Genomic DNA, 25199 nt, shown 5'->3' with positions numbered 1-25199 from the left:
TAAATTTGTCTCTTTTTGTAAATACTTTTTTTTGATTCATTTTCTTATTTGTTACGTTAATATGTATAGATACATCATGCATAAGTTATTTTAATCATTAAAAATCAATATAATACATATTGTAAGTGTTCAATTTATGCTATTGTCATATCGTTAAATCAATCTTAGGGTAAATATTTACCCTAAAATATAAAAAAAATAATGAAAAAAGGAAAACTTTTTTTAATTCGTTTTTTTTCCCTAAATATTAAATCACTAATAAAAATATGCGGAAAAAGAGCTGTTCGGTTTATTTTTATTTTTAAGTTAATGTGTTCAATTAAAAATTATTTATATTCATTTTATCTAAACTATTGCACCAAAGAAAAGAAAAGATATTAATTTATTTGTTTCCAAATCATCATTGATATAATTAATTCGAAAAGTAACTAAGAATTCCATCGATTAGAAATTAACAATAAAAGAGATTTTATTGAAATTAATTTTTATATTTAATGTAAATAATAGTTATTGCTAAATAATAAAAAACAACAAAAAGAACAAAAGAAACAAAAAAGACAAAACAAAAAGAAGGCAAATATCAATAGAAATTCATAAATTGATATATCAATCTACATTGTGAGCAGATATTAATGAAGCTTTATTTTTGCCTACAATGACAGATATAAAGATTCATTAACATCATTTATTTTAAATTAAAATGATTAAAAATTCGTTATTATAAAAATAATTTCTATTTATTATGTATTATGTATATAAATAATTTATCGTGTTAATTAATATCAAAAAATATATTTGCTGTTAAATGTATTCCTTAAAGAGGTAAAAAATTATAAATGTATATAATTTATATACATTTAATTTACATACATATGTATTATATATATATATCTTCTTTCTTCTTCTGCTTCTTTATTAAACTGTTACTGTTTCTAAATCCCCATTCTGACGAAGTCATTCAAGTTTTTCTGAGCCACACTCTAAACATTATATATTTTATGATCATTGTAAATCCATTCGCTAGGTGGAGGACAATGACACAATCGACCATGGTGTCACTCTTGTTGAAAGCAATTTAGAAGTCACATCGAAGACGCTGCAGTTGCCCGTAACAGAAACCTTGCTCAGCAAAGGCAAAGTGGCCATAAAGTGTGAAGCTTCATTTTATGGTCGAGTAGCCATGATTAGTAGAGATATCACAATAATTGGTAAGAATAACTAAATAAAGTTCTTGACTTCATTCTTAATTTAATTTTCTATGAATAAAGCAATTATGCATGGCGGATGAAATGAAATAATTTAGTAATTGTATATTATGATTGTTGTTTCTTATTCGAATTTTTCTTAATATAAATTTAAAATCTGTCAATTTTGTTATGAAATTACAGTCTAGATAAAGGAAAATTTTCGAAAACGTGAGTAAAATTTCATATTTATAATAATTTTAGACAAAAATAAAAAAAAATAATAGGGAGAGAAACGGAATAGATTACAATATAGAAATTTCAATCCCTTACTGATATATTGAATCAGAAGATTTCTCTTTCTATAAAATCTACGAGCTTAGAGTATGTACAAGAATTTATTTCCTAGATAAATTATATCAATAGAAGGCATACATTTTTATAAATATTATAATATTAAAAACCTATGTTTTAAGTAGATAAAATAATTTTTTTTCCAGTTCTTCTTATTCATATAGTTTAAATTAAAATAATCTATCTAAGATACTCTTAGAATAAACGAGCAAAAATTGCAGCCATAATTAAATTGTACATTTTCTATATGGCTTTATTTTAAAGCATCGAAGGTTTTTAAATCTCTTTTTCATAGAATTATAAAGAACTGTTACAAAGATTGTTTCATTTAGATTTCTGAATTTGGAAATATGTGTTTCGAATAGGATCAAGAAATATTTATCTTTCAGAATATTAGAAACTTTGTAATTTCAATATCCCTTTCATATTAAATATAATTTCATCATAACATATATAAAGAATTCATAGCTACTGAATATAATATTATGTATTTACATGTCAGTTTCTATGTAATGGTTCCAGAGTTCCTGTTAATTATTGTCACTCTCAAAGAACTTATATGAACGTTCAATAGGTTTTGCGCAATTAAGTTTGACTAAGAATTGCACAATCCTCAACTTTTTTCATAATTCGTAAATAAATTTTATAACATTATATTAATGATACAAAATTTATTATAAATCTGAATGTATTTTGCGATAGATGTGTCTATACGAATTCATGTCTAGATGGCAATATTTCCCAGGAATAATGATTAGATTATTTAAAATTATTTTTCTTACGTCTAAGCTAGTATTTGTCTTTTTAATCATATTTAGGAAACTAATTCAATGATACGTTATTTTACAAATGTGATATGATAGAGTTCTCATAATTCATTTTAAAAATTTATAAATCATTCTAGACATCACTTACATAAAAGTTTAATGGAAACTTATAACTCTGAGAAAAAATGCTCTTCTTCGTGTTTAACTTCTGAGTGGGTGTTATTAACTTACTATTATCATAGTATATATAGTTTCTTGATGCAAGAAAATTGATATGAATAATTTTTGAATTGTTGTACTGCATTTAATTAATTATCATAAGGATGCTTTGCTGATTATTTTAAAGTCTATATCATAATGTCTGTATCATAATGTATCTGTATCATAATGTGTCTGTATCGTAATGTCTGTATCATAAAGTCTGTATCATAATGTGTCTATATCATAATGTCTGTATCAGATTATTTCTGTTTCATAATGAATATCATACAATTCCCCTTAAAATCTAGTATCTGTATAATAAATTATGGATCAATGATAGTATGCATTTTTATTTAATTTCAAATTTTAACATCACAGTTAATTTATTAGTGGTAAGATTTTAATTCTTAGTAATAACTTTCCCATAGTAAGATGATTATTTCATGCAACAGCATTTTTAAATATGATGCTTTCTAAAATCTAATTTTAGAAATAATTCGTACTTTGTTCTTTTTGAGTATAAAATCAGAATACATTCCAATATGAAATTGAAATTTCTTATTCGAAATAAGCTACATAAGCACAAATTGATACTATTATAAAATAAAAATAAATTAAATATTCAAAGAAATAATAAAATAATTCCGAAACGTATTGATAACATATATCGAAACGTATATTATATAGTCATCAGACATATGGACGTAACTAAACACGCTGAATTTGTTAGCTTTGGAAATAAAAGATTGGAAAATTATGAATATATATTTTGTTTCCCAAATTATATAATTATATTGATTAATTCTTAACTGAATCCTCCAATTGTTTTCAGAGTTAGACGGAGCCTCTTGTTGTTACTTCAGCAACTCACTTTTGCTCATAATCATTCTCATCGTACTCTGGCCCGGGTTTAGGTAAGTGAATCCTACTTTTTTCGATTCGCATATAATATTTTATCTTATTATCAGCGATTTGTGCATTTGAACAATTTTATTATATAGAAAAAACAGAAAAAAAATTTAAAGAGGAAAAAAATAAGAATATTACTGATAGTACATCATTTTATAACAAGTTTAATGAAGTAAATTAAGACAAGGTAAAAATAAAATAAAATATTATAAAAACCTGAAACGACCCCATGTTCTATAGGCAATTGTCAGTTCATGAATTTGATATTTATTAAGTTTCGTATAATATATTCCTAAAACTTTAAAGAACTTAGTAAGTGAAATAATAAAAGCATTGCATGACATCCTTATATCATATTTATTCAAATTATTTCCAATTTAAGAACAGGAATCGCAGGACACATTGGGAAATTTTAATGATTTTTTTTTAAAAAAAAAGAGTTTATTTATTTAGCATTCTCCGATAGTATAAATTGAAACAGAATTTCAAAAGAATTAATCATAAGGCTGCAATATTTTAAATATGTTAACCGAAACAATAAATGCTAATCAAATATTACTTATGATTAATCAAATATTACTTACTTACTTATGATTTAAATATTATTATCAGGAATTTAAACACATTCTGCACAATTTTATTAATAAAGTTTGAAAGAGACATAAAATTACTTTTTCAATGCCTGACAGACATTGATTTTAAGATTATTACGAACTAAAAACAGGCACTGAGTAAGCTTCATATTATTAGAGAAAATAAAAGTTTCATTTAATTTCTCAGGTTTACTTTTAACTGACACAATTCCTATGTTTAATAAAAATAATTAAGTTGGATCTGTTTAGTTATTTTCTAAAGTTTGACTTAGCAATATGACTACTGTTAAACTTTGTTTTTTTCTGAAATTCGATAGATCCGTAATAACGAATAGTAATCAATAATCATTTGTTTTTTAACTAAATGTAACATAATTCTAAATTTAGATTTTTAGTATATAGCTTTTAGTAATTAGCTTTAGATTTTTCAATTATAATTATTATCAAATTGTTTAAATGTCTTTGAAGGTTAAAACGTATGCAATTGAATTGCATATAATTTGTCTGCTATATTTCAGAACAATCACAGGGATAGTTACCATAGCTTACTAATAAAATTTAGAATAGTTTGCAAAATATTAAAAAAAAGTTTTCAGTCGATTATTTTTATATACAAGGTGGTCAAACAATTCTGAGCGCTCTATACAGCGAATTACTCAATGTAAAGGCTCCAAAAATGTTGAACACACCATTCAAGACAAGGGGGAAAGGATTAAGCGAAAAAATAGTTCCAGAAACACCGATAGATGGCGCTGTACAACAAAAATAGGCCAGAAACACTCAAAATACACATTTGTAACACATTTTATTGGAATGCATCAAACATTGAATAACAAGAACCTTACCAGGTTGTTCAATTGCAGATTGTGATTGTTCGATTGAGATGTTTCTCACATGCAAAATGATAATGTCTTTCAAAACTGCCAATTACCAGAGACGCCCTCGATAAACAGGATTTTTTAAGTATCCCCAAAGCCAAAAATTGCAGGGATTAAGATGTATAGAACGAGATGGTTAGGTTGCCGGCAACACACGACAAATTACTCTATCATAGTAAAATGTTGCCGAAGAAACTGCTGTACACAGAGTCCAATGTGTGGATTCGCTTCATCTTGTAAGAAGTTAATTCAATTAAGACAATTAATTTAAGGCGCTGTTGCATTTGGGGAACAGCAAAATTTTCGAACATGTTTTGGTACCTGCTGGTATTCACAAATCGACGAAATTCTCGAAGTGCAGCTGCAGCATTTCCTTTGTTATCATAAAACAACTTCACAAGCAAGGCGCGAAGCCATCACTGATAAGAATGACTTTTTCCCAGGTTTATCCCTTTTATACTACAGTATCAACAAACCAAGAATTTATGCAAATTTTTGTGCTTACAGAGCGAAATTGCATTTACAAAGAAAGTTTCGTCACTTATTTTATTTTCTTTTTTTTCCTATCATCAATAGAATTGTGAACACATGCGATGTTCCACATGTGTTTGTTTTTTGTGATTATTTGTGTCTTTCCAGCTTATTTTTTGTTGTACAGCGTCATCTATCGCTATTTTTGCAACTGATTTTTTTTTCGAGCAATTCATCTCCCCATGTCATGAATAGTAAGGTCTCTGTATACAGAGCTCAGAGTAAGGGTATTTTAATTTTAATCACCTTGTATGTATTATATTTTATTTAGTACAAAAGTCGACATGTTTCATGTAGAAATCCTGTAAGAAAATGTGCTTTTATTCCTATCAAGTATTATAACTTCATTTGACTAAATATATTTCATAATTAAAGATGTTTTCAAAAGAAAGTTTCATGATAATAGGGCAAATTTGGGCACGAAGAATTTTATTTCGCTATTTTTCAGATTCCTAAACTGTGCTTTAACAGATATTTAATGTACTAAATACAAAATTTTGATTGCAATTTCAAAATCGAGATATAAATTAAGTTCTAGGCATAGGTATTTTATGTTGTTATTCGAATATTGTTGTTTCACAAGAACGATCTTGGACTAGTTTTAAACGAGCATTTTTAATCACTTCGTAAATCAATAAAAAGCTCCTTCAGACAAATTAAAAATATTTTCTACCTGTTACTGTGATAGATCAATTACAGGTGTACCAAATTTTATTACTCATTCTAGTGACACGTGACATTGAGACTTTGTTCAAAACCATTCATTAAAAATTCCTATCTAATACTAGCCGCCTTTGGCGACCAGCCGATTCGCCAATCTTAATGTTCGTTTAAATTTTAATAATTAAATAGGTTGAACTGGAGTTTAACCCCCTTCTTCGCCAAGTTGCGATAACGCGCCAAAGCTGGCAATCTTTATTATGCACTATAATTGAACATCTGCTCCTTTGCTTTTGAACATTTCGCAAGGCCGTTGTTGGCGATTTTTAAAAATTGCGCAAAGCAGGGTCTTAAACTCCGGTCGTACCATTAAATATTTTACGCAATTCTAACTTTAATAGATTCTTCAGCAAAATATTTTAAAGCTTCAAATTTTGATAGTCATATAATTCACTCATAATATTATAAGGGCCTTCAGTCATAACGTGATATGTATCTCTCTAATTTTCTGTTACCCCTCGTAGAATTTATGCTTTAAATTAAAGTATAAATGATTAATCTGCAATTAATATAATATTTTTTACTGAAACAAAGCATTTTTTTTAATAATATGATTACTGATAATAGAGTCACTGAGCGTTTAAACTTTATGGGCACTAAAGAATATCTTTCTTAATTTATGTAATATCTCAAGAATTTGTCAACAAAAATTTCTCAGATTCATCATGAACAGATCGATTCATTAACAATGTTTAATTTTAAATGCATCAAACACTAAGAAAATAAAATGAATCGTTTAAAACAATCGGTCGAAAACAGGTTTAAAAAAACTACTTAAAAACAATGTACTTAAAACTATAAGCATATACAAAAAATATATATAACTAACATAAATACAATTTAATTACAAAAGCATGCAATTAACCTAATAATTTAAATCATTGAAAACAGGTTAAAAAAACTGCTTAAAAACGATGTATTTAAAACTATAAGCATATATAAGAAATATATAACTAACATAAATACAATTTACTTACAAAAGCATGCAACTAACCTAAAAATAATTTAAATCATCCGTTGGTTGTCATGTCAACAATCAGAAAACAATGCGCATGCGTGAATTTTCTTCGCCAGTTACGTTAACGTAAATGCATGAATTTTTCTACGCCAGTTGGGGTAACGCTATGCTGATTATACATTTTTAATTTCCTTTGTTCTGTGTTATTTTAATTCAAAAGCACTTCAGAATGAATCTGAAACATGGATTAATTAACAATGTTTAATTTTAAATACATAAAACATTAAGAAAATAAACAGAATCGTTTGAAATAATCCGCCGAAAAATGATAACCCTAGCCTCATTACTGTTGGGAAAAAAAATTGAAGCCTTACTCATTTGGCGGTGGGGAAAATAGAAGATTTTTTTGGCTGGAAAGTTAGTTTTTAATTAATATATTAAAATTCTAATTAAAATTTCGAAAAAAGGGACCCCAGGTGCACATTTCCGACCTCTCAGGTATACATGTACCAAATTTGATAGCTGTATGTCAAATGACCTTGCCTGTAGAGCGCCAACACACACACACACATTGAGCTTTATTATAAGTATACATTACAAACAACATAGTCTATGATACACAGATTAAAACTGGTTTTCTCAAATTTTGAGAGTTAAATATTCTGATCATATTTATATTTTTTGTATAATTTTTTTTTCTTATTCTTGTATTTTTTTAATTAATACGTATGCATCTAGTAGACTTTAATTGAATTTTATATTTTAATTGGAAATACAGTTACGAAATCGGTATATTATTTTGATTAAATGTCACATAGTAGTCTCAAAAACTCAAAATATAGCTTTCATAATTACATAATTTAATTGCTTTTTATATTTGAAATATGATTGCTAAACTTTTTTAATATTTTGGAACATATTTTTTTATATATGTTTTATATATGTTATATATGTTGTATAAATTTATTCATGTGATTAAATTTATTTAATGAATAAAATTATAAATGATGTTTCCATTCAATATTTTTTTTCTTTGAAATTAAGTTTATTGAAATTCTGAAAATGCATGTATAAAAAAGGAAATATGAGATTCTCTTTACGTGCATATTAGTCAAAAGATAGGTTTCAAACTATACATATTTCATTTCTGTAGGTTTAACAAAAGTAATAAATGAGCAGAGCTCTTGGAACACATATATTATTTCCTGATCGATATGATACCCCATTAACTATATTGAACTGTGAGACTGAGGGCAAAAATCTATATTAATATACCTTAATGATCCTAAATACTATAATTTGTCGATACAAAATTAACTATGATAATATTTATTTTGGAAGCACGATCAGATAAGAGATAATTGGGAATTTCATTTTTGGTGTTATTTTCTCTTTCTATTTTGAATCTATTCCAGCAATTTCTTTTGGAAATTTATTGTGGCTAATATCACCTAAATTCAAAAATATGCAGTAGTATAAAATAATTTTGACTGTAGATTTTGTACTATGTCAAAGACAATTAATGTATTATCTATATTTAGGTTAGTTGGCAGTAGGCTTATTTTTTGACGCAAATGTCAAGTTTCACTAAGCCGCTGTGCGAAGCACTCGTTATTATATAGGGTATCGAAAAAAAAGTTAATCCCTTTATTATGTAGGGTATTCCTTAATTATTTTAATTAGATATATACATCTATATTCAAATGTTTATTTAATTAGATATCTGAATGTATTAAAATATTTTGAATTTTATAAAGGAAGATGGTAAAAAGTTAGACAAATGTAAATTTTTAAAGGAATACAATTGCAGAAAATAATCAATGAGTAAAATCTTTTAATTACATTCATTTACAAAACTTAAAATGTTATGCTTCTCTCTATAAACATTTCTTAGATATGAAAAGGCAAAATAATGGACTTAGTCCATTTTCCCATACATATGACCGACATTTGAACTCGTATTTCTCTGTAATTCTCAGGGATAATATACATATTACAAAAGATTATTAAGAGGTTAGGAACCGGGAATAATAAATCATTCTTTGGCATCTATATAAAATTGAGTCCTTTTCACAACACTCCTATATATGGGATCCAGCTCATTACTTGTGACATTGTGACCGGCTTTTTAAATTTATTAACGAAGTTCGACATAGCATGAACTTCCATAGGTCACTCATCCTTTAGTGCAGAAATTATGCCAACCAAAACTAAGTGAATATATAAGAATATTAAACGTACATGTGTACAAAATAAGTTTCTAAAACTTTCACATGGCACTTTACTTAAGAATCGGCATTGATAATGAACTTTTTTTTCGAAGAATGGTGTTTTATCGCTCCAAAAGTGATAGTTTTAGATTAATGCTTCTTTTCCCAACAAAGAGATATTCTTCTGCCCGAATTACATTTCTAAAGGGAGGAAAGATTTAATTCCACCGGAAGTGGGGTTCAATTGTAAAAATCTAGACTCTGATCATGATCTGATAGTAACTACCCATGGAGTCAACGAATGCTATATGGATTATAGTAATTACATTGAAGTATTCACAGCAGTATTTTTTTTTTTTTGGAATAATGCGTTTTGAGCTGACTATTCTTTTACTAGATTGAAGGCAAATAAATCCAGTTGTTCGTTTACTTTATGACATATTGCACTCCGCTGTAAAAATCTTGCAATCTAAAATTTAACATAAGCGATAAAGGATGTAGGAAATTCAAAAATCTAATTTTGCATTTTTCTAGAACTAGACCAGCATTATGTTTGTATATAGCGTAAATTGCCAGCATTTCCAAACGTTCTTTGTTATTGTCATTCTAAAGAAAGAGTAACATTGCAAACGAAGAATTTCATTTTCTTGTGTATATTCCAGAACTTTTCTGGATTATTTTAAATGCTCTTTCCCAAGTTTCTCCTATTTGTTGTTGCAATGAAAAGGGAAAAAATGACATATTATTAACATAATTCTTTGAAGCCATGATGATTTGCTGATATACTCTTAGACATATATCTTCATATGACACTTTTTCTGTATAAGATAAATTTGCATTTCTGAAATAACTGCTTCCATCTAAATTCTTGCTCAAGTCTTTAAGTACAAAAATAAGCGTGTTTTTACAATTTCTGCAGATGAAAACGTGAAATGTTGTATGTGCGCAGATTGTGGTAAGGGAAACATTTTATTAATGGACACTTTTGCGCTATTATAAAAATGTAATTAAAAAAAAAACTTTTTATCATCAACCTTTAAAGAAGTCTGATTTTAGCATAGAATTTACTCAAACTTCGTAATTTTGAAGTCGTACTTTTATTGACTCAACCAGCATAAATTAAAATTTTCAAACTGCGCATCGGATCATGAATCAAGTGGATATATTATAGAAAATGAATAATAAACATATTATATCTTTTTTCTCATAGATATATAAATTAATTATTTATGACTGATCCCAAATTCTAAAATTTTTCAATATCTATTTATAGCTTACAAAAGCTTTACCTAATTATATCAAGGTGACATTAAATATCTGCATGAGCTCAGGATATTGCATAAAAATTCTCATATCATTATTTTTTCAGACGTGCACTTATTAACTTAGGCAACATACAATATGTTTAACATCATTTAAAGCATTTCTCGAACAAAAACTATGTGTCTACTTCTTATAATTCAACTCTTAGAATTTGGCTATCGGTCATGATAAGATTCGACAACCTGTATATGCAAACGATTATCTTCAACTCGATTCTCATAGTACGGGAATTAAAATGCCATAATGTCTTCTCTAAACATTACCTAATTATTTCAGAAAAATCATAAATTATTCTAGAAGGATTAAGCAATTAGTACGAAATTACTCAACGTACAAAACAAAATATATTATTTTCAAGTACATGAACCATTGTATTTTTCTATACTATGTATATTGATTAAAATAAAAAAAATATTGAACGTCAAAGTTAATCTTTGAAAACGAAAACCCATCGAATTATGAACTAAATGTTTTGTTTCCCAGAAACCTGTTAGAGAATATATCGATTTGAAACATTAATAAAACTATTAAATAAAATGGAAGCTAATGGAAATCATCAGGAAAATAAACTAAGAAAGAAAGTATAAAAAGTAAACTAAATTCAGAAGATAGTTCTTGAAATGAGTGTTTCATTTTAAAGTGGAAACGTTATCGTTTATGTTTTAATAAACTTTATATTCTGAATCTATCATTTGTGCATGTTCTACGCTATAATACAGGTAAAAATTACATAATTCATACAATAATTCCAAATATATTTTTCATCTAAATATATCTTTTTTATTACATTTGAATCTTGCATTGTAATCGCGTTCATCTAAATGTAAATTTTGAATCCGTTTAAACAAAAATTTGATTTTAGACGTACATATTTAATTTAAAAACTGTATATCGCATTGTATAGAAAATCTTTTAATTTTAAAATAATAAATATTAAAACTATTTTTTCGATGCAATATTTCTTTTTTTTATGACTATGAACGAAATTTTTCCTTATCGAGAAATATTATCTTAGAAATATATATTAAAATCTGATGGAAACATTTTAATTTGTGAGAAAACTACTTTATCTAGTTTGTTTGTAACCAAAATCTTCATTTATTCATCATTGATTTTCTTATGAATTCTTTAAAAATATTTTTTTTAAATTGATCGAGTTTACAAAAGAGACAATTGAGTTTTTTGAGATATCAAACAATAATGAATTTCATTTTTAGAAAAGCTATCTACGGTTTTTTTTATTACAGTTAAAAAATGTTTAAATAATATTCAAATTGAGATAGTGTTTTGAATGGTATTCAGATTGAAATAGTATTTTGAATAGTATTCACGATTTTCATTAAAAAAGACTAACAAGGTAATATTACTCCCTTCTGGATGATGAGAATAAGATCATAAAATGTTATTATTTGCTTTTATATTTTTCTCACTTTCTAAGAAAAACTAAATATACTGAGTTTCGAGAATTTTATTTACGCTATATCTTCATAACACTCGAATCACTTCAGCGTGCTCTAGAAACATAAAGATACCTATTTTGGAAACCGTATGGTAGCAATATTTTCTTTTGATTTTTCTTATTTGTAACTTGAGACTTTACAATTTCTTGACAGAAAATATCCTCCTAGAATTTCGTCAATGCTGCGTGCTAAGTTAAGTAGAAATTTGACTTTATTCTACACATATATAGATGTCAACATTTATTTGCGTAAGGTAAATTGTAAGATGAAAAACAACCTTCCCACTTTCGGCTTTGGAGATATAAAACCTCTCCTTCTACGACATATCCATTCCAACCTTCTGATACAGGGATTTCAAAAGACTCTCTTCACTATCGATTTCCTTTCTCAACAATAACATCGTGTCTGAATTCCGAAAGAGTGTTATTTATGTAGCTGCACAACGAGAAGAGATTGCAATAACAAATGAATTCGAAGATTGTCTTTAGAATTTTCTATCAGCTTGGAATTGAAGATCGAGGCCAAAAAGCTTAAGAAATATCTCTTTTCTATTGTGTATCTGCTTATTTTTGAAAATTTATTTGTTTTCTGTAGTAATATGGAAATATACATTAAATACTAAATACTTACCATAAAATTTTCTTTTGAAAATGAATACATAATCTAAAGATATATAAAGTAATTCATCCTCCCATGGGCTATTTATATGACATATATTGACCATAAGCTTTAATATATGCCATTTTTTATCTTTTCCCTAATTAAACATATCAAATAAAAAGAAGTCGCATTTATACTAGTTTGCATGCTGCAAAATTCAAAATAATAAATTTGGAAACAATAATGTTCTATTGATATTATTCCAGGAATGACATTTGAATCGAGTTTTAATATAAGAGCTTCAACTGAACTTAAAATGCTTCTTTTTCACTATTTTATAGTATTACTGTGCATCACAAAGTACATTTAACGCAAATATTAGATCTATGTAATTTTATCCCGTCTTTTTATCAATCAAACATCTTATTTATTTTAATAAAATTGAAATAATTGTTAAATTTATAGTATTTTCTTAATATAAATTTACTCACCACTTTTCTGAATTAAATCAACAGAATCATGGCGTAAAGAAAAAGTTACTGTGCACTTTGAAAATTGTTTAATCTTTTTTTAATGATTCAAGACCCGTACGTTTGAAATTGGAAAGATATGATTTCATAGCTTTTCAAAAGTGTTGTATACGATTTTTAGTTATACTACTGTTCAAACACAAAAATTTTATTGAAGAAGCCATTATTAGAAAGAAATGTCTTTTAACTGTTTTAAAATAGATAAGTTAAAAAAACTTCTAATTTTTTTGGTCATCACTAAACATTAAAAATTAAATAAAATTAAAAAAAATTAAAAAAATCCGTTTAAAATATTTTTTAAAATCTGCTTGTTTCCTTCTTCAAAATGATTTCTACATTTTCTGAGTTGAATTTTAATTCGGGTTAATATACTTTTGTTGACTTGAATAGTTATTAAAAATTTATAACATAAAACTTAGTAATATTTTTATACGTTCGAATAACTTGCGAAATAATATATTAAATTAGCAATAAATGTAAAATAGAGGTTACACAAATATCATCAAAATAATTTATTTTCTTCACTATAGTTGTTTATTAATATGAGTGTTTTAAATGAGTGAAATATATAAAGAATGGAGAAGAAAAAAATCATAAAAGATGAAATCACTGATTATATAATTAATTTTACTCCAAAATTAGCTTCTTTATTAATGGACTATCATAGGATAAGTTTTAAAAAATGCTTCTAGGGGCCTTTTGTACAGAATATAATCAACAAATCTCATTTATCATAACCTGATTTTTGTTTTAAAATTTGAGGATTTAAAGAAAGTGAGCATATTGTGATTTCACTCTTTATACTCTATTCAAATTAAAAAGAAATCCAATAATTTCTTCGTCTACACATCGTGCCAATGTAAAAGGAAAACTTATAATATTCTACTGATTCAAACTTTTGAATATATTTTCTTGAAACAACATTTTGTTATTATATTTTTCTCATATTTCACCTGCATTGTAATGGGAAAATGCTATCTTATTATGAAAATCAAATAAACTACCGATCAACAAATAAAAGGGAATTTTATTGCATCCTTATACATAATATAAAATAAACTGTATACAATCAAAAATAATACATTATTTATTCTAACTAAAAGGTTATATTTTTTAAATTTCCATCAGATCATAATTTTTAAATTTTGTTTGCAGACTTTATTATTTAGTAGATCAAAAAATTCTATTTAAATAATGAATAAATAATTTTGTCTATATCTCTTATAAAATAAGCCAACCATTGTGGTATAAAACATTTCTTTTGGAGAAGTTCCCAAGCAATTTAAGTATATATTTGAATAGAAAATTTGGATTTACTCTTTTGACTTTCTATAAAGTTTACAATAGATGAAATTTTTTGACTAACAATGGTATAAGAATCATTAATCAGGGGATTTTATTTTTCGAAAATAATAAAGAATCTAGTAATTTCCAAAAGTTTTCATTTAGAAATATATTTCTATTAATTATTTGTTACATAATAACATGCACACTTCAAAAAAATTTGGCATGACAGTTATTTCACATTTAGCACAGCAAGTAAACATTTGTAATAAACGCTTGTAATATTAAAAGAAAATACTCTATAAGAAATTAATAGTAAATGAATATTCAGTTCTAATAATTATTTATGAATATGGGCTTATAAATTGAAATTGAATAAATGATTTAAATTAATAGACTGAGCAAATATAGCATAGTAAAAGAGGCAATTTTGAACAGTTTGCAATAGAAAAGCAAGATAAAGTTAATTTTAGTTGTTTTTAAAGTTATGGCTTTAACTCCATGCTTAAAATATAACAAAGTCTATGATTATATTATTTTATTAGCTATTAATTAAACGATTTCTATTTAATAAAAATTTGTATTAATCTTCTCATCCTTAAGATCATTTAAATTCTAGTACTACAGTATAATGGAATAGCCAAATTCATCCTTTAAGTATATAAAAATATTCCTGCACTCTTCCCCTCAAAAACCGCTTTGGCAGACCGTATTCTAATAGCAGGCCCAGTTAAAAGAACACCCGGCTTAGCTGATAGCATGGAGAAAATGTATGCTCAAATATCCTTTGAGAATTCTCGGAAAACTCGCCTCAACACCAAATCCGTATGAGCGAGCGTCTCCAACAATTATAGCATGTTCCTCAGGTATTCAATTAATCAATTTAACCAAAACGAGAAGAATTCATACCCAGATGCCTCCGACGTCCTCCATAGAACCACCACCATTGTTGAACAAACATATCAAGCCTTTCAATATTGATAAAGTCAAGAAATAGTTTAAATATTATGCTTCACGTTTTTCTTTTCCGTTAACGGAAATCTTATAGTAGTTAAGACATTTTGTTAAATATTCTATAAATTCCTCTGAGTGAAATTTTATTGCTTCATTATAGATATTGTCTTATAGTTTCAAAGATTCTTCATAGAACACGTAAAGTTAGCATTTTCAGTTGGATATAACACTCGTAATTTTTAAACTTTTTTAAGGTGTACGTACACACTAGAAGATTTAAAAAAAAATTTTTAACTTTAAGAATCCAATTTTTTTCACAGTAAGTCATTAATATATGTTTAAGCTCATTTCATTGATAAAAACCATATTACACTAATTATTAATTAATTAAATAATATTTATTGAGCTAATTAGCCTATTTTTTTAAACATGATATCTTAAATTCTAATTTGTACAGACACTCAATTCTAGTTGGAAATTATGCCTAATATTAATCTTCATGTTGTTTGCCTCAATCAAGTTATAAAAATATTTAGTTTTTTTAAACAATTTTTTCATTACCGATGAATAAAAAAAATCGAGATTTTTTCTGTAATTTTAACTTTTAAATAGCTATTAAAAATTTATTTCTCTAAATATGACTTTGATTGAGGCACAAAATATCCGCTATTTCATATAGATTATTTTGATATATAAAGAATTGTATTTGGTTATTTTCTTGTTGAGTTAGGATTGTTTGAATGAAGCAACATAGTGGAAAAATATCATTCTTCATAAAATGAGTTTTTAAAAAACCATAACTAGAGTTTTTAGTGAAAGCACCTCAAGAAAAATAATTATAACTCGAGAAATATTTCAAATATTGACAACATCTTATTGTCGCTTGAAAGCTAAAGAATCAGAGAACATTATTTAGCAATAAAAAAAAATATTCGATAATTTGAACGATTTTTGAAGTTTTAAGTGTGTATGTATATACACCTTAAAGATAGAAAGATTAAATTACCATTCCAAAATAAATAAGAGGCTATTATTTAAATTTTTTGAAACAGGAACTCCATGTAAAAATATTTCTATTAGTTTAGTAAAGGTTAATAAATATTATTTCAATAAAATGAAATTCGTATTTTACAATACGAAATGATATGAAATTCACAAAGAAAAAATGTTATTCAATTTTATTTCCTTAAATGATAAATCAAATTCCGAATAAAACCTCTAATGATGAAATACTAATAGATTTAAAATTACAATTGAAATATGAATACCAAACAAATAAATAAATTTAGAAAACGTAATTTCATTCATTCTCTCTCCAGTTACATAAATATGGGTTAAGCGTTCGAAGAAATGCTGAGAAAACTTTATTTATGGATGATATATAAGTTTAATTATTTTAAATGTTTGAATGGTGCCATATTTTTAAACTTCAATTTAACATAATATATCATGATTTTATATTTTTAACACGGCACAATTTTATTTCAAAAATATTTAAGATATATGTAATGCGATATTAGAAATTCCTTGATTTAAGCATCTTGTTGGAAGTTTTGTAAAAATGGTTTATTTAAGAAATCTCATAAAGTATTGTTTCTATTTTTTTCTTTCTGAACGAAAATATGACACTGTATTAAAGGCATAAAGTAAACCTTAAGATTAAAATAGTTCATCAGCTCAAAATTTGAAAAAAAAAATATTATTCATTATGATATCAAAGTTATTAATTATTCTCACAAATGTATATCAGTTGGCAGAAAAGCCATTATATGCAATTTAAAAATACCTTAACAACATGCATGCTTTGTTAAAAGTGAATAAATATTCTAAACTGAAAATATTTCCTCCATTACTATTAAATGTCTACGGCATTAATAGTAATATGCTCATTAACAATATTATAGTCCAACGCATGCATATAGGGCAAGTACCTACATCTTCCATGGAAATATCCCTGCTTTTTTTATCGTTATTATGAAATAAATTGAGATGATAGAAACATTTTTGGAATTTTAAATTGAAGGCATCTGAAAAGAATTTAGGCCTTTTGGAAAACACAATTTAATTCAATTCCGAGGACGTGAAATTCATTACTTAAATTCACAATTAATATGAAAGATAAATAAATATTTAATTGCGTGCTAAAGAAACGTACTTGAGATGCTTTGGAAAATACAACAGTGAATGGAATGAATGCAAAATTGTTAAAAATGTAGAAATTAATAAATTATACGAATAAATATTATAAATTTGTTTTGAGCAGGGAAGTAAAGTATGTATACAAAAAATTTAAATACAAAAGTCAAAATTGATTACAATCAAAATCGATTTTTTTTAAAAAAATAGATTGCTGAATTTGTGAGATCACTGTCAAAATTTTAAAACTGTTGGTAGATTTTATAGGAAAAAAATGTGTAAAGAAAATATATTATAATAAATCATAATGATGATGTCGTGTCCGCGTTACCACGGAAAGGGGGTGCAGTAGCTTCTGAGGGTAAAGACCAATGAGCACCCGAGTGCAAAAGTCTAACTTCTAGCTCATATGAAGATGAAACACAGACATTCGCTTGCACAATCCTTTTTTGCAGGGGGCGCATTCACACACCTCACAGATAGAACACAGTAACAACCATGCCCGAACCGGGACTCGAACCCAGGACGCCCAGGTCATGGGGAAGACGCGCTACCCCTATGCCAGGACGCCGGTATTATAATAAACGGGGAAGATATGTACGACACATAAAAAGAATTTTTGATATATATTCATTGAAATAAATATTATAACAAACATTTTATTAACATCATTCTATTAAAATAAAAATATACTCGTTTGAAAATAAGAAAGCGTGTGTAAAGAAACCAAAAGATAGAATTAGCTATATATAAGAAGAAATTGTTAAATATCGCAACGAATTAGAGAAAAAAAGTGTATATATATATATATATATATATATATATTAAAATAGCATATTCAAAGAATTTTTTAACTATTTATTAATGAACATATTTTTATGCATAATGTTTACTTTTCCAGGTGAGTGTGCTTCTTCTTCCCCAGCTTCAAATCTGTTAAGAGTCTTCAACGTACGAAATTCTTGGAAAATGCCCTCTGCCCTTCATATTTTGTATCAAATGGATGTGGAAATACAGACTGTGCAGTCAAGGGACTTGGAATGAAACATGAAATAAAAATAATAAATGTTTAAAAAAATGAGCATTGAAAGAACTAACAGGAAATCAGATTCTAAGAAAACAGAGATCACAGTTTTTTTTACGGCACACGAACGGAGATGTATAAAATCTTGCTCAAATCATTGAACATTATGTATTGGAAGATGGGAACTTGCTCTTCACTGCGTTAAGAAAGCATACAGTAATTTTTATTAAAATCTTTCTTCAAACGACTCAAGTATAAAAAAAAAATGATATATACAATAAACTGCTGCATAAATCTCAGACCTGATCTCAGATTTCAATTTCATCATTAATTTGACATCTTGATTTTGAATTAATTATATGGATTGATCTTATTAGTTACCGTGAAAGTAAAGTTCGGAAACATTAATAAAAAGAAGAAGAAGAAGAAATTGATAAAGGAATAAGAATTTATTACCCTTTGATAAATACTTTTACATTAATAACATTCATTTTAGTTCGATTGTTTTACAGGAGAATTAAAATGACATTAGTTTCGATTATTTGAACTCAATTTGTATTTTCCTGGAAAGGAGTATCTTCTGAATTTTATTATAATCAGAATCTGAAGATTTCATAAATATTTAAAAATCATTAACTTTATTTTGCTTTGTGGTTGACAATAACTACCATTTTATAAATGACATTTTGAAATGCTCTGTATTTTATTTTTTTCATTTCTAATCATTAAACATCTTCATTAATAGTTCTTCAAAGTCACAAATAGATGAGGGTTGTAATCTTTAGAATTAGATAATTTTCAACTTAAATAGATTTCAACTTTTACTTTTTTCCTAAGTTCCATACAAAAGAAATCGAATATAGATTTTTTTCATTAACATTCAAAATATAAAACATAAAACTTTAAAAATCTAAATTCGAAACATCTTTAAGTTTTTTACTATTATTTAAAATTTAATAAAAATATTCAAAAGGATCATTAAACCACAAAATAAAATAACATTTTAAGTGAATAAAATTCTAATGATTTTAGTAATGAATAAATTATATGCTTTATTTAATGTGAAAAAAATATTAGTAAAATGCTACAAAGCAAAATATCTAATTCTATACAATGATGTACATATGTATTTAAAAATGTGTATATCGTCTGTGCAGCTATGTAAATATTTATAATGCCAATTTGAAGCGTTCTATCTTGATATTTTTCACTTTCTGTAAACAGATTTTTACTTTTTTACAATATTATAAAAACATTAAGAGCAAATCAAACAATTAAAAAACATTTAAATTATTCATATACATATACATCATATATATTTAATTTATTAAAATGATTATTCATAAACAAGAAATAATGAAATAAAATTATCGAAAGCATTTCAATTAGTATGTTTTATGTGAATATGCAACTTTTGTACTTTAAATAATAAATATATATTGCACAACAATCTAAATATATAATTTAGCTGATCCTTTATTATGCTACATATTTAAAATGTGCATTCTCTGAAATCGTTTTACTTGTGGAAATATTTAATAATGTATTTCCATATTGTATTATTTGATTGTGATTGTAAATGTTTAACATTTTATATCAAATAAACACTTAATCATATATCATTTGTATTTTTTAGATATTCGCTACATTACATGTTTCTAAATTTAAAAAAAAAGGACTAAATAAAATGTTACCAGAAGAATTATTTTAAATATAACATAAAAAAAAAAATGGTTATTTTTTTCCTATTTATTTCAAAGTAAAATAGAAATTTCATTAGCAAATAAAAATAATTTAAAATGGATTTCGCTTTGAATAATATCTCTTTATGAGCAATTTATTCTCCTTAAGTATGGTTTCATTATCAATATTGTGAAATTATCAAAGTATTCGTACTACACCATAAGGTAAACTGTAATTAATATCGTTGTAGGCGACATATCATGAGCAGTTTAATACGTCAAATAATACTGTATATGATTCGTTAAACACATACTATATAACATGAATGGCAATGTAAGTTCTATGAAGAAGGCCTTTTAAATTTGTTTCTCATGCAGGAATGTTGATAGCTGCTTAGTTTTCATTACTTATGAGTTTCAATTAATGGATCTTTAAAAATCTCAAGTTGTCGCTGAAAGTTGCAAAAATGTATTGGAATAATTTATTATCTCATTTGCGTCAAAAATCAATTATTATTTGAATAAAAGCAAAAAATAAAGAAAAGAAATTATAAAAAAGGTGCAATGTTTCAAAGGACAGATCTGAAGTTTCATTAATAATTAGCACATCAATTTGTATCATCTAGGAACATCTTTAAACTTCATTAGTTGACCGTGCGGTGAAACATCTAAAACGCTCATAAACACATAAGGATCATTATTCAACATGAAAGCACGGCAAATAAGTAACGAAGAATTGAAAAAGAATACACAAAAGCACATTTGAGGAAAACAGCAGCACAAATGCATGGAATTCGCAATAAGCAGCCGCAACAGCAGAAAAAGATAAGAGAGAAAACGTAGGAAACCAAAGAAATATTTCACTAAACTGGCTCGAGGTCAAATAAACTGGATTCGACTACTATGATTTATATGGTTACAGGGTATGAAACGTTCTAAGCGCAGGGATTTGAATTCTACTAGAAATAACAACAATGCTTTCTACTATTGTTTATCATTTTCCTATTTCTTCAAAAAATTCTCATCAAAGTCATAGGTTATTGTTCTCCATTTAGACACCGTTAGAACTATCTATAAAGCTCTATTCCTGGCCAAGAAATAAACTGCTAAGGGCAGCAATTTGGCGAATTCGTAACATTGCTCTTCTGTTCAATGACTGGTCTCATTACATAGAACTATGATAAATAAACCGGTTTTGAATTATAACCAATAATAACCGGATGTTTGATTTTAGCTCCAAAGTAATAAGTACACAAGTGCTTATTTAACAGAAGAAATGGCAAACACAGGGGTCCATAGATCTCTAATTTGTTGGTTTTCCAAATTTATTGGCTTTATTTTGAATATCAATAGTTCACTGTAAGAAGGTGTCAACAGTTCCTGCTATTGTTCTATGTAGACATATGGCATCTTTATCACCTATAAAACAAACACTAAGACTGCAATGAGTATTTACCTATATCCTCTATTTGTAATAATTTTGTAGGAATCGAGACAAATAGGCGGATGTTGCACAAAAGGGGGATAAAGGTTTAGAATATTCTAGTCTATAATATTATTCTCCTCAATAAAGACTTAAACTACACGCCATCTTTCTATGGAAAGATGGCGTTTCTTCTATTAGGGAAAGCAAGTACAAGCGTGTGCAAGTAACACAACAAGCGTATGCTTCATAAAAGCAAGATGCTAAATCGAGTTTTTGAGCCTTCATTTGATTACAATTTGTATTTACCTCAAACTCAGAATTTAAAAACGAATATATTCCTTAGCTGCTTAAACGGCTTAGTAAATTTCAATTTACAATATTAGGTGTGCAATTTTGCTTCGCCGTTTCTCGAATGATAATTGCAGTGGTAAGTAGAATCGAAATAAGGATATCAAAAATGTGGCATCGTAAATTTGAGCATCTGTCAACATAACAACAGCACTATGTTAGTGAATTTGTGTTTGAGTCATAAATTTAATCTCTATTGAAACGGTTAGTTTTTCAATCCAAATTCATCTCAGGCGTACTGTTTAATACGTACAATAAGTCTACTCTTAGTTAAAGAATATGTCATAAGTGGTTTCAATGCTTCAGATAGAATGTTTACGTTGCCAAGGTTATGCTCTGCATTTGGTGGGACCAACTCGGTTTAGTATATTTAGAGTGGTTGAGCCATCGCAAAGAATCGATATCGATTGCAATTCATGCATTTGAGTCGAGAATTGAAATATGCGATACAAAAGGAGACGCTGCAAAGTTATTATCCACATGTCTCAAGACTCAATCAGATGTCTCAAACTGGTCGAAACAAACTTGGAAATGTTAAAATGGAAGATCTTACCACATCCGCTGTACTCTCTAAATGTTATTTCTTCTGAATACTATTTGTTTCGATTGATTCGAACACAGCCTGTGTGATTAAGATTTTGCTCTTATGAAGAAGTTTTAAAAAATGGATCGATATTTATAATTTGTAGTTATATCGGTAGAGAATGGGAATATACTAAGTAAAGTAGCTAAATATTAATGAGGTAACAAATAGAAGTATACTAGGAGCTACTTCTATTGTGCAGCAAAATAATGAGACTATAAGCCTCATTTTTTTTTCAATAACAAGAAACTAAATATTGGCACTCCAACTTTCACGTACAATACAAGATAATTTTTTTTTCAATAAAAAAATAATATATGTGACTTCAAAACTTTCCAAAATGGAGAAACTTCCTATTTTGTAAAATACCATCAATTCTGAATTTCATCTCATGCAAAGCATTTTATAAGTATGAATTGTTCAAAAAAGCTTTAAAAGTAACTGCAGTTTCAAGCAGACCCGTTTCCTTTTTTAATCCTTTATAATTTAAATAATTTTGACAGTCGTGCAAAGTTTCATTTAAAATTTATTATTACTTATGGTACTGTCTTTATAAACGCTTTTACTTAGAATTATTGGTTTCTTCAGAGATATCTATGTATAATTTCTTAATTGTTTTCTTATGGATTAAAATTTTTAAGCCATTAATTACTAAATAGTTGTTTCATAATCGATATTTTAATAATTAAAGTTAGATTTAGTATTTTTTGTTTACTAAAATTACTATCTTACCATTAAATCACTTTATTTAATCGTCTATTTTCGATGGTCTTCAACTTCACATCACATTCTAAATTTAAATATGACAACGGGGCGCAAGGGTATAGTAAAAACTAAAACTAATTATCTCTATTTAATCTTAAACGTAAATAGCCTGCAAATTATCTGCTGAATATCAGTACTTCATTCCATTTAAACATAATTCACAGAGGACAACAGTAATTAGATAAGATTTTTATCTTTTATTATTTCCAGAGAAAAAAAAATTAAAGCTAAACGAAGCCATCAGTAATTGTTAAGCACTTTCACTATCAGCATTTTTAACTATTTAATCTTCAATTAATTTTAAAAATTTAATGTTGCAAAATAATGATTTAAATTAATTTGAAAAGCATTTATGTGGCTTGATGAATGATATTTTTTTTAAAAGCAGCTAAATTTTCATTAAAGTGATAATTTTTCATTAATTATTTCCATATTGTTTTCTTTTTTAAAACAAAGGACTTTTAACATAATAATGCGACGCGGACTTTATAAAAAAATGTATTTGTTAGAATAATCCCTAATTTTCCGAAAATCCGTCAATTCGAATTAAATGTCAGAATACTGAAACGAAAGCCAGAGAAGAAGGAAAAATCATAGTTGGAAAAGAATAAAGTCTCAATTATATATCTGCAATTCAAATTAGTATCTAAAAAAATGCAATGGCTAAAAACCACTACCTTTCTGAGAAGAATGATTTTTTTTTCTTGAACTAATTTCTGAAAAATTGCCTAATACTATTAGGTATGCCAATATTTGGTTTTTCTCATCGAATTATATTGGAATTCTTATATCACCATTTGCTTGTTTTTAACGTGATTTTTTTTAAAATTTTAATCAAATTCCATGCACTTAATGCAGCTACATAATGTATTCCCAAAGATATCTACATAAAAGACAATTGATATAGTACTACGATGTCACTTATTTGATGTTAATTTTTTATTTTATAAATCATTCTATAAACAAAACAATTTAATGTACTCAATAAATCATGGTAAAATTATAAATGCACACAATTAACTATATCATCATTTTAGGGTCGAAAAACACAATTTTAAATATGTATTTTATTTATTCTTGTTTGCATGCAATTTCAAAAGTCTGCAAATAATAATAGGTATTTTTATACCTATTATATATTTCCTTATTTTATATTATATTTTATTTTTCCTTATTTTCATATTATGTAACTTGATTTCTTTTTAAAATATTCGCTTATTAAATCCATATATATTGCAGTTAAATAAATGTTTTAAGATAATATTAATTGTGAAGTTCTTAAAAACATAAATAAAAGATGCTTTGATTCCGCATCGGTGTCCAAAATTAAGGCTATAATTTTGATGAAAATCATAATTTTAGAATTTTAAAGCAAAAAAAATCACAAAAATTGAGAATTATAACCAAAGAAATTTAAATGATATTAAGACTATAGGAATTTTATGGCACTGCCGTTTAATGATTTTCAACAAAATAAATTTTAAAATGATATTCTACAATGTATAGTGAAAATGTAGAATAATTCTTTAAATAATAATTAAACATTTATTATGAGAAAAATCTGTTAGTAATAATAATTAAAAATGCGTTGCAAGAAAAGCAAAAATTGACTTATATGACTTTAACATCAAAATGCGCATCTGTATATGCATAGATAAAATTGAATTGGTCCTAAAGTGAAATGGTTGCTTCACTTAATCGGCTTTCTCTAACGGAAATTTTATTAAAATACAACTCAAGGTTGCTACATATGTTAACGTATTTTATTTACCTAAAGTA

At 26.4% G+C, this 25199-nt stretch overlaps 1 protein-coding gene across 1 annotated transcript in view; it reads left to right on the top strand.

Moving 5' to 3' along the window:
- Positions 1-19117, top strand: part of LOC129966173 (endothelial cell-selective adhesion molecule-like) — a 372715-nt gene extending 353598 nt beyond the window's left edge. Inside the window, exons 6-8 of the mRNA XM_056080574.1 lie at positions 1025-1208; positions 3339-3420; positions 18494-19117. Of these exons, the coding sequence (XP_055936549.1) occupies positions 1025-1208; positions 3339-3420; positions 18494-18497 (270 nt within the window). The 3' untranslated portion in view covers positions 18498-19117. The remainder of the gene's footprint in view (positions 1-1024; positions 1209-3338; positions 3421-18493) is intronic.
- The last annotated feature ends 6082 nt before the right edge of the window (positions 19118-25199 follow it).

Source organism: Argiope bruennichi, chromosome 4, assembly GCF_947563725.1.
Source record: "Argiope bruennichi chromosome 4, qqArgBrue1.1, whole genome shotgun sequence".
Lineage (NCBI taxonomy): Eukaryota > Metazoa > Arthropoda > Arachnida > Araneae > Araneidae > Argiope > Argiope bruennichi.
Note: the sequence above shows the minus strand (reverse complement) of the source record. Positions and strands in the feature narration are given on the sequence as shown.